This window comes from Triticum aestivum, chromosome 5A (assembly GCF_018294505.1).
Source record: "Triticum aestivum cultivar Chinese Spring chromosome 5A, IWGSC CS RefSeq v2.1, whole genome shotgun sequence".
Taxonomy (NCBI): Eukaryota; Viridiplantae; Streptophyta; class Magnoliopsida; order Poales; family Poaceae; genus Triticum; species Triticum aestivum.
Window position 1 is genome coordinate 538,945,963 of NC_057806.1, and position 11,817 is coordinate 538,957,779.

Below are 11,817 nucleotides of genomic sequence, written 5' to 3' on the forward strand. Positions count from 1 at the left end.
GGAACAAGCCCATCTGTGACAAGTGAGGAAACCCATGATTTGTTTTGTCGTGCCTCTTCACATGGAGAAACCCATGATTTGTTTTGTCGAGTCCCTTTTGTAGTGTAGTGAGAATATGTCCAGTTTTAATTGCTATATCTGGTTGTTTGCAGTATGCCTTGTTTTTTAGTTGTTCACAATGTGATGCTCTATATGTGCAATTATTTACTATGCAGTACATTTCATCAATCTAGTTTTAAACATACCGATAGGGATGCATATATTTGCTTGCTGTTAAGCCTGTTATAGCTAGCATATGCCTCTTTTAAAGTTTTTTGATTGTTCGGTTGTTTGTAGTTAGCATATGTCCAGTTTCAAATGCTATATTTGGTTGTTCATAGCATGCCTTGTTCATTTCGTTTATTCACAACGTGATGTTTTATATGTGCAAGTATGAACTGTGCAGTTCAATTTCATCAGTACCAGTTTCAACAATACCACTATGAATGACTACATTTGGTTGCTGCATCTTGTAGTTAACACGCCTTTCTATTTTTTTAACAATAACCAGTGTACTTAGACCGGCACAATACCACTTTGAATGACTATATTTGCTTGTTGTTGAATGTTAGGCCTGTTGCAGTTAACACACCTTTCCACTTGTTTTGCTTTACTAGCGTGCTTAAACCTGCACACTGAAGCTATCTTTTGGAGATTATTTTGTCTGTCATGGATAATTTTGGTTGATGTTTAGCCTGTTATGCTTAACATGCTTCTCGATATACCTACACAGGACAATTTTGGGAACGACTGTTGTTTTCCATCGAGGTTAGTTTCATCCCATGGCTTATATATGCTCACTGTTCAGGATATCGGTAGTTGGTACCATATAGGCCGAGGGCTGATACGGGACTAATCGGTGAATCCGACTTTTAACTGGATATATCTGCAACCCATTTATCGTTAGGTTAACTAGGGCCATATGTAATATATCTGAGGCTACATAGCAACATGCACTGTACTTAATGTCTAAATATGCAATCCTAGGCTACATAGCAACAAGGAAGTGTGTTACATTAATGTTTTGATGATGTCTAGATATACGTAGAAGAGCAGCAGCAGCAACAACAACAACAACAACAACAACAACAACAACGACAACGACAACAACAACAACAACAACAACAACAACAACAACAACAACAACAACAACAACAACAACAACACGACCCTATTTGGATACTCAACTTAGATAGAGGTTAGAGTTAGTTTCTAGCTCATGACTAACCCTGAACTAACTCCATCCATACAATTGTTTGAATGACAGGGTTAGATTGACAATAAATGCACTAGGAGAACTAGCTCCAGTTAGCACCTCTTGGGTTGGATATTTTTTTGGGTGGGTTATAGATGCAACTAGCTCAAACTAGCCCCCATGTTTAGATATATTTTAGGGCTATTTGAGCCCAAACTAGCTCAAACTAACTGTAACCCATGGATACAACAGCAGTTAATCAGCCGATAATTTGTAATAATGCACTAAACTCCTTCTGACCCATAATATAAGATGTTTATTCATCTAATATGTGAGTATATTGGATGTTATAAGATATTATAAAAGAGTGTTGTACTACATCATTGTGCAATTGTTGTTTAGCTTCTAATATTAACTTGGTGCTTTTAGGTACATATGTCATTGGTAAAGATCCGCGCTCCGACCCTTTCTGCGTATGGGGCAATGAAATATCGATGAACCAGCATCAAGTGAGGAAGATGATAAAGATTGTTAGTAAAATGGGTCCAAAGATGCAATTAAACTTTTTGTTTACACTTTATCCAAGATAACAATGACCTGCAGGATGGTAAGTAAGAACTCTGCAGTCTTCTTTTTACTGCCCATAATGAGTTGTGCTAGATGACAATGTCTGAATCTTTTTCCCTTTGCAGTGGTTGCCAAAATATTTTACTCAAGATTACCTCGCAAACTACATAATTGGTAGGCATGCAAAGGTTAAAGTATTTCTACCAGAATACGATGATTATCTAGATGTTTTTATGAAGACCGTGAAGGATGGGCGGCCGGCCATCATAAGGGGTTGGACTAGAGTCGTGCATGCCTTCTGCATGGAGGAGGGCACAATATGGGCATTCCGATTCACCTTGTTCAGCAACCAGAATGTATTTCGCCTCTTTCTTTACCATCTTTAATAGTACAAGTATACAATTGTGGTTCATCATTCTTTATTTGGTTCTTATGTAATTTTTGAACATATGTACCTATGAATCGAATAATGCATTGGTTGTTTGAACCTGATGGATATGAATAAAGTTGTAGCATAGATTCAAATTCAAATTCAAATCCGGTACAATTTGAAATAGCAGCAATTAAATTACGGTGAAATTATGCTCTCCAGGTCGTTACGGCACACACGGTTGGTAAAACACAAACGTTTGCGATATACATCATAATCTGAGACGGTTCATAGAGAGGAAACATGTGCAAGCATGCACACAATTGCCGTTTGCAAAGCATGTGCAATGTCAAACAATATCACAAACGATGCGGGCAAACTAAACGTTTGTGTTAGTTGCCTTATCGTACACGATTTGCAACCATGAATTGTTTCTGATGAAATATGCATCGTAAATGTTGCATCATAGAATAGTGTGTGCGATAGTTGTCGTGTATGACGATGTTACGATGGTCCGACGTTTTGTAATCCTGTCGGACAGTCGTACGACGATTAGCTAATCTTCTTAATTAGTTATCGCATATGATTTGAGAAAAGCGAATGTGTGTGATTGTATGCTTATCATACACGTTCTATAATAGTGAACCGTTTGTGATGGGCCGCACATCGTAAATGTAGCACCATAGAATACCGACTATGATGGCAATGCGAGCACAAACGAGTAGGAGTACTGTAGGGTCCCTATCTCCCCGGCGGTTTCTGCCTTTCTGGGTCGTGTGGGAAGGACCCCCCTATCGCCACTAGGCGACGGTTCCAAATGCCATCGCGGAAAGGGGTTAAAACCGTTTGTATCACCGACGCGTACCAGTGAAGTCTCTTTACTCGTTCCATAATACATCACCTTGTGACTAACTCCTTAGTCATTTGCTTGCAAGCTTATGATGTGTATTACCGAGAGGGCACAGAGATACCTCTCCGGTACTCGGAGTGACAAATCCTAATCTCGATCTATGCCAACTCAACAAATACCTTCGGAGATACCTATAGAGCATCTTTATAATCACCCAGTTACGTTGTGACGTTTGATAGCACACAGGGTATTCCTCCGGTATTCGAGAGTTGTATAATCTCATAGTCGAAGGAATAAGTATTTGACATTGAAAAGGCAATATCAATAAACTGAACCATCAATATGCTAAGCTAATGGATGGGTCTTGTCCATCACATCATTTTCCTAATGATGTGACCCCGTTATCAAATGACAACACATGTCTATGGTTAGAAAACTTTAACCATCTTTGATCAACGAGCTAGTCTAGTAGAAGTTTACTAGGGACACAATATTTGTTTCTGTATTCACACATGTATTTAAGTTAATGATCAATATAATTATAGCATGAATAATAAACCTTTATCATGAATAAGGAAATATAATATAAAATAACAACTTTATTATTGCCTCTAGGGCCTTTAAATTTACCATTTTGATGTCTGATTGCCTTATTAGTTTGGTAGGTGTGGTGGTATAAGGTTTTTGCCCCATGATAGATGCTTCGAGGTTGATCTTCTATAGCGGATTTCATGACAGTGTCCCAACGCGCTCCCTCTTTCCTAGTTTCCTGGTATTTCTGTGGTCGTGAATGATGCTTGGTTGTAAAACTAGATTGATGTTGTCATCTTTCTGTTGAGCGGTTAATGGAAAGGAGGTTGTCCGGTTGAAAAAAAGTTGTTTGTACAACAACATAGTGAATTTGAAATCACGAGAAAAGACTAGCTTCAAAAATATTGCACTAGGCCTCTTGCAAAGGATGGATTCCAGCTCCACAAAGTTAGAGCGTTCAAACTGGCTTCATGCATGGAGTTCGAGCTAGATGAGATCTGAATGGGCCCATTATATTTGTTTTATATTTACTTACAAAGCAGCGAAATTAGGGGTACCCCCAAGGGGCACTTTCCTGGGTGTGAGCGCGCGACCACGCCACGTGGTGCGTTCATCTGTCGCCACATAGGGCGCTCACCTCCACAGTAATCTTTGTACTAGTTTTTTTTGAATTTTTTTATTAAGTTTACAGATTTTGCATAAATTTCTCTAGTTATTATTGGGGTTTTATCATTTATGCCATTAGTTGCGTCTCACTACTCAGTTTTGTCATTAGAAATTACAACTGCTCAAAAATGTCATCATTTTTGTGAGAGCATCTCCAACAGCCGCGCTTCGCGCCACGCGCTAAAAAATAGTTTGTCGCGCATCGTTCGCCTGGTTTTGCGCGGCCGCCTGCGCTGGCTCCAACAGCCGCGCTAAAATGCAGCGCGCGCGCCGCTCCAGCAGCGCGCGCGACTCGCCGGGGCATTGCATATATGGCATTTTGAACACAAAATAAATTTGAAACATTCAAAATGCAATGAACATGACATATAAAATTTCACACAAACAAGTTGATGAATAAAAGTTCATGCCCACAAGTTCATCCAACCAAGTTCAAAATGCAAACCAAGTTCAAGACACAAATGAAAGACACATCAATCCTCGTCCTCGTCTTCGTCCTCATCTTCAGAAGACGATTCTTCCGCCTCCGAAGATGAATCTTCCTCCCTTTCCTCATCGCGCACCGCATCACGTGAAGCTTCGACGGTGTTGAAAGATCTTCAACGGCATCTTCATGGAAATGTGTGTGAGGAGGCACATCAAAAGACATTTCGCCCATGACGGCCGGAGGTGCACCCATGCCTCCCATGAGAGAAGCAAAACTCATGCCTCCCATGGCGGCCTTAGAGTCGGGGGGTGCTCCAAAGCCACCCATGCCTCCCATGGCACCTAAACCGCCCATGGTACCTCCGAAGCCACCCATGCCACCCATGGCGCCAAGGCCACCGCCACCCATTACGCGCGTCAGCCACCGGCTCAACGTGTGAGCTCGTCGGCGCTTCGGTAGCCGTCACGCCCGTCGCACGCCCTGCAAGCTTCTTCCTCCTCGCCTTCGAGGTGCCGGAGCCGTCCGCCGCCTTGTTCTTCTTCGCCGATGTCTTGCCCTTCTTTGATCGCGCCGCATTGGGGAGCTTCGAGGAGGGGGCGGCGGCTTGAGTCAGCGCCGGCGCGCCGCCACCCGCCACCAAGGTCATCCGCGGCGGCATGAAGAGGCGCGCGCGCGAGGCCGATGGTCGGAGGAGCTCCGGCGGAGGCAAGGCCAACGCCACCCGCACTAGGGTTTGCGGCGGCGGCGACAACGGTGGAGGGGTCGCGGCTATAAGATGGGGTGAGCAGGGTGCCGACGCGTGCGTCCATGGGTGCAGTTCGCCGGCGCCGGTGCGCGCGGGGCGTAGGAGGCGGAGAGGAGAGAGTGCGGCGTGAGCGCTCGAGTGTGCCGCGCGCGGAAGCGGGCGCCCTAAATACGCCGCGCAAGATAGCGAATCCAACCGCGCGCCCAACTCCTTATACCGCGCGCGCGGTTATTGCGCGCCCGCTGGAGCCACCCGTCGGGTTGCGCGCGCGCTAAAATGGCCAAATTTGCGGCGCGACGCTTGTTTAGCGCGGCTGTTGGAGATGCTCTGAGATACTTGCTCAAAAATGCCATTAGATATCTAAAAAAATGCCATCTTTTCATTACCATTACACATCATCATTGTGAGGTCAAACACGTTTGACAATGTTATATGACAAAAATTCTCCTATACCCACATGTCAGCACTGTCCATCTCACAATGATAAGTATGGACCTCATTTGTCAGGAGTAAGTAACCAAATAATTTTAGAGTAAAATAAAAACGCTGTTGGATCAAGTGGGATCCACACTTTATTGTAGTGAGATAGAGGAAGAACTGACATGTTGGTCTATAGGAATTTTGGTCATTATAACATGAAAACGAGATTTGAGCTGACAATAATGGTGTCTAGTGGCATTTTTGAGGATGCGTCTAACGAAGCGTGGTATTTTTGAGCAGTTGAAATTCTTAATGGCAAAACTGAGTAAACGCAATGAATGGCATAAATGATAAAAACCTTTATTATTATTATTATTATTATTATTATTGGTTTCCCTCATTTTATTGGGTTTCCGTGGATACAATGCACCTCACGTGGAAACATAATTTTCTGCTTCGTGTTAGGCGCACGAGTTAATACTATATGGGACAGTGGGAGTACAGGTTAATATTAGGCGGGAGCACAAGTTAGTTCACGTGTTGGTTGGAAGCACATGTTAGTTTGGAAAAAAGATGTTCATCCAAACCTTCAATATGTAATCTAGTTTTAAAGATATTGACACAAAGAATGCAACGATGAACACTTATCGTGATTTAGACACACGATTCAAGAATATGTTGTTTTGAAAGGATAAATCTCTCTAGAAAACACGAAAAACCCACGCGTACATTCCGTACGTGGAAGAAATACCCGTGTTGCAACAAGTGTCGTGATGCACAATTTGTCATCAGAAAATGTGAGAATGACCTTTGCAATTGACACCCTTTCTTTTTAATTATACTGATTTCGGCAGATTTTTTTGGGAGGCAATAAAGCGATCGGAAGACCTTTTTTTTCTGAGGCAATAAAGCAATCGGCCCATACCATCACACGTAGGCCTTCTTCTTCTTTCCCAAGTAAACACCACCGAAGCCCAGCCCGAAACACCACCTCTCCCCAAAGCCGCCGAGCTTGCCTGCGCGCACACAATCGAGCAACCCAGCCAAGGCACGACACGACCGCCTCCGCCGCCCGGGAAGCCCAAAACAAACCCTAAGCCTCCGCGACCGGCCGCCGGCGATGGCCCGCTACGACCGCGCGATCACCGTCTTCTCCCCCGACGGCCACCTCTTCCAGGTCGAGTACGCCCTCGAGGCCGTCCGCAAGGGCAACGCCGCCGTCGGCGTCCGCGGCACCGACACCGTCGTCCTCGGCGTCGAGAAGAAGTCCACCCCCAAGCTCCAGGACTCCAGGTACCAGCGAATCCCCCTTCCCCCCCTCGCTCCCCCTCGCCTTCCGGCCCGCAGATCTCATCTCGCCGGCTCCGCAGGTCGGTGCGCAAGATCGCGAGCCTGGACACGCACGTCGCGCTGGCGTGCGCGGGGCTCAAGGCGGACGCGCGGGTGCTCATCAACCGCGCCCGCGTCGAGTGCCAGAGCCACCGCCTCACCGTCGAGGACCCCGTCACCGTCGAGTACATCACTCGCTACATCGCCGGCCTGCAGCAGAAGTACACCCAGAGCGGTGGGGTACGCCCCTTCGGCCTCTCCACCCTCATCGTCGGCTTCGATCCATACACGGATAAGCCCGCCCTGTACCAGACCGACCCCTCCGGCACCTTCTCCGCCTGGAAGGCCAACGCCACAGGGAGGAACTCCAACTCCATGAGGGAGTTCCTGGAGAAGAACTACAAGGACACCTCCGGCAAGGAGACCATCAAGCTCACCATCCGTGCTCTGCTAGAGGTATTTGTGCTGCACTTGCCTCTCTTTAGTTTTATGCAACAGAATAGACCTCAATTTGCACTATATGGTTGCTCTGATTATTTCTGATGCTGGTGTTCCTAGCAAGATCCAGCGCAAGTAGCTCGTTAGCGGTAAATGTGTTCAGCTAACTGGATATACTGATTAAGTGCACAAGTATTTGAGTTGCCTTTGGAAATATGACAGTGAATGAAATAGTTTATACTTTCATTACTCAACTAAGGATTTGCTTTATCTTTTTCATGCCACAATATGAGTATTGCTTCAAGTTAAAGTTAATAGCAACTGGACAGCAGGCATGCCAAACTAATGCTTAAAAGCACTGGGGTGTACTGAGTGAACTGTAAGGCCTTGCTTGCCACTCATAGGTGTGGTAGTTTTCTTTGTCGTAGCAATCTTACGTCTGGTGGAATGAAGATGAAAATGAGGAATTGTGACAGGTACTTATGACGAGGCATTTACATAGCTACTCCTGGTGCAGCTTTCTTTAGTTGTGCCGAGAAGCTTGTTTAGGCCTCTGTGAATACTGAATTTACCATTGTCTGATTCACTCCATTCTGTATAGCAAGGATTAATTTATCAAGCACATAGGTGCCTTCTGGAAATATCAAGATGCATAGAATCTCTTTATTCTCTTATGTACTTGGATTTACTCGATCTTCGTCATGCCACAATAGGAGTATAGCTTCATCAAACTAAAGTAGCAACTGAGTGTCAGACTTGAGTGTTGGCTTCTGAGTGAACTGAAAGGCCTTGCTTGCCACTCATAGATGTGGTAGTTTTCTTTGCCGTGGCAATCTTACATCTGGTGGAATGGAGATGAAAATGAGGAATTGTGACAGGTACTTATGACGAGGCATTTACATAGCTACTCCTGGTGCAGCTCCTTTTAGTTGTGCCGAGAAGCTTGCTTAGGCCTCTGTGAATACTGAATTACCATTGTCTGATTCACTCCATTCTGTATAGCAAGGATTGATTTATCAAGCACACAGTATTTGAGGTGCCTTTGGAAATATCGTAGAATCTCTTTATTCTCTTACATACTTGGATTTACTTGATCTCATGCCACAATGGGAGTATAGCTTCAAACTAAAGTAGCAACTGAGTGGCAGACTCCCCAAACAGATGCTGAAAAGTACTGGTGGGTGTTGGCTGCTGAGTGAACAAAAGGCCTTGCTTGCCACTCATATATGTGGTAGTTTTCTTTATGGAGCAATCTTAGTTTAGTGGAATGGAGGTGAAAATGAGGAATTGTGACAGGTACTTATGATGAGGCATTTACATAGCTACTCCTGGTGCAGCTCCTTTTAGTTGTGCCGAGAAGCTTGCTTAGGCCTCTGTGAATATTGAATTACCATTGTCTGATTCACTCCATTCTATTAAGAAAATTACAACTTAAGTTGAGAGTATATACGCATAGCCCCAACAAACATGGGACTTTCTATCTACTCCTGTCTCATGGATGTTATGCAACTCGGAAGTCTATCATGCAATTGTTAGATGTCTGTGGCCCATCCTCTGGCTTATGCTCTGTATCAAGAGAGTATGTGTGCATAGCCCCAAATTTAGTGAGTATTTTATTGAATTTTCTTTATATAGCAGAATCTTGAGGAACGATGTTAACCTTATAGTGATCTAAACGCTCTTATATTTCTTTACAGAGGGAGTACTTCTTTATTTGCTGAGTCAGCGAGACCAGTTTGTATCGTTTGCCATATTTGTGTGCAATATAGGTTACATCTGTGCTTTAACTTTTGCAACATTTCTGAATAACGGTTCTCTGCTGCCATTTGTTTCCATGAGTGTGTCGGGCCATTATTCACCAATTGAACTTCATGGATCTGGAACTTGTGCGGTTGTACCAAGCATACATACTGAATTTTGTATGTGTAGTACTAGAACCTATAATGTCCCGCATCTAGATTCTTTGTAGGGATGGTATTTAGTTGCAATTTGACTGTCAGCATTGATTTATCTATGCTAGGTTGGTGTTTAGGTTGCAGGATCCTAATGGAATTGCTTGATCTTTTCTCTCGTCTCCTTGACACTAACTTTATCCTTTACTATTTGTCAAAGAAAAAACGAAGTTATGAACATCAGAACATATGATGTGCACTATAATTTCAGTGTATCCTTCCAATTTTGTTTCCGTTCTGCAAGCACTAATAGCTGACAAAACCTTTCAGGTTGTTGAGAGTGGTGGGAAGAACATTGAGATTGCAGTGATGACAAAGAAGGACGGCCTTCGGCAACTCGAGGAGACTGAAATCGATGAATATGTTGCCGAGATTGAGGCAGAGAAGGCCGCGGCAGAGGCGGCAAAGAAGAGTGGCCCGAAGGATACCTAATTACTTGATGTGCTATATCTTCATTCTGTCGGCCGAAACCTTTTAGTGTGTCACTTGTTACGTTCCGTAACTTTCTTTAAACTGCTTTAACAAGATATTGAAGTCATTCGTAAATGAATTGCCTTGTTTTCTTGATGGCTCATGGTCCAGGGGTTTCGTTTCCCTTTCCCCTTTCCAGCGTTTGAACCTTGCGCAAATGTATTATTCTTCATCTGCTCCTCTTGTATTCGCAGATGGTTAACCAGAAGACTGGCAAACCGTAGTTTCTGAAGCTGTGGTTGCCATGCTATATGGGCTCGTGTTAATCTCACTGGATAGTGCTGGTGTGTTTGTTGCAATGTCAATTCACTTCCGGTCCTGATGATGTCACCTGAGAATGCTGGTGCTTTCTTAGGGCATGTACAATGGTGGCATATGGATACATATGCCCCATGACAAAAAGTAATTTAAGGCACTTACATTAATTTTTTCTCTTCAATGCAAACTATCACTAGTGAGTCTCATTAAAAATTGAAAATAAAAACTCTAGTACACATGCATCTCTACTTTTCACTCTAACCTTTTCAACTTTTGTCACCGGACCATACTTTTTCTCTTCAAGCACCCGTCTCCTGGAGAGGATCCCGCTTTCCTATCCGAACCTACTTTACGTCATATCCGATCCTACATGGCATGCGAGACATCACCTTGAGGCTATGCATTGTACATGCCCTTAGTATTCTTGGTATGCCTACTTTGGATCATGACAGTCTCATCTGATAATCTATGCTATTGCTTTCGACCCGCCATGGTATACGATTGCAAAGTTGCGCCACTTTGTGCTATTCTTTTGTGTGATGATACGTGAACTCATAAGTTACTGGCTGAGGTACCCTGTTACACGTCAGAGGCCTATTATCCTATTATCGTTGAATTTTTAACTCTGTTGACAACTTGCAAAACCTAAGAGGAATTTATTACCGGCTACTATGCTTTTGCTTTGTTTATTTGTGCATATCTGGCAGCGCCTCCACCCGCACTACTTTCTGCCTGTTCAAATCTGGCCGGTGGCACTGAACTAGAGTATTTTGAAAACCAGCACGACATATCGCATATGCGTGCACGTGCACGACCGGATATTAAGCTTGCACACCAGACACTAACCCAGCAGGCGTGCACACATATGCTAGTGAAAGAAACAGTTGGTCACTTCAACTACGACGGACACAAACTCCTCTCTTATCTTTTTGTTGAAACTTGAAAGGCATTCCTCACACTCTACCTCGGCGCATCTCAGCCGCTTCTTTTTTCCTCATCCATTTGGCCTGCCCAATTTATAGCAAAGAAAAAGATGAAGGACCTCATGAGATTTCTTTTTCATGTATTTGGCTTTCTCGATTTGGAAAAGAAAACATGAAGGTCCGTGTGAGAAATTGGCCCTCTTTCTCTATGCTAGAGTGAGCATAGAGAAAGAGGACCAATTTCTGACTAGTAATTAAAAATGTTGAAACTCTGACTATTAGATTTAGCGGTACACTGTGTAAATCTTCAATATTCGTTATTCAATGATTTCTTCCGTCAAGTTCACCCTGCTAAGCTTTTAACATTCACTACTAGATTTTGTTTTTATGTCATTCGATTCATTGTCCAGGTGTGATGTGTATCTAAGGCTTCACCGCAATTTTGTCGAGAGCTACCATCACTTTCATTGCGGCGGATTCTATTTCATCCAATTATAGCAATTTGGGCAAGCCATCTCATTTATTCTTGTATTGTATGGATAGACTCGTCGTTTTTGGCATGAGGTGCACATGTACTCTCATTCTTTCTTGTTAACTCTTGCTTCGAGGTTTGGCAACTACATTGCCCGTTATCAA

At 43.7% G+C, this 11,817-nt stretch overlaps 1 protein-coding gene across 1 annotated transcript; it reads left to right on the forward strand.

Annotated features, from left to right (window-relative positions):
* The first annotated feature begins 6,778 nt into the window (after positions 1-6,778).
* On the forward strand, positions 6,779-10,096 carry LOC123104607 (proteasome subunit alpha type-7-B). Its single transcript, XM_044526482.1, has 3 exons — positions 6,779-7,103; positions 7,181-7,595; positions 9,800-10,096. Exons 1-3 carry the CDS (start codon positions 6,931-6,933, stop codon positions 9,959-9,961), a joined length of 750 nt encoding a protein of 249 aa, XP_044382417.1. The 5' UTR covers positions 6,779-6,930; the 3' UTR covers positions 9,962-10,096.
* Positions 10,097-11,817: the final 1,721 nt, after the last annotated feature.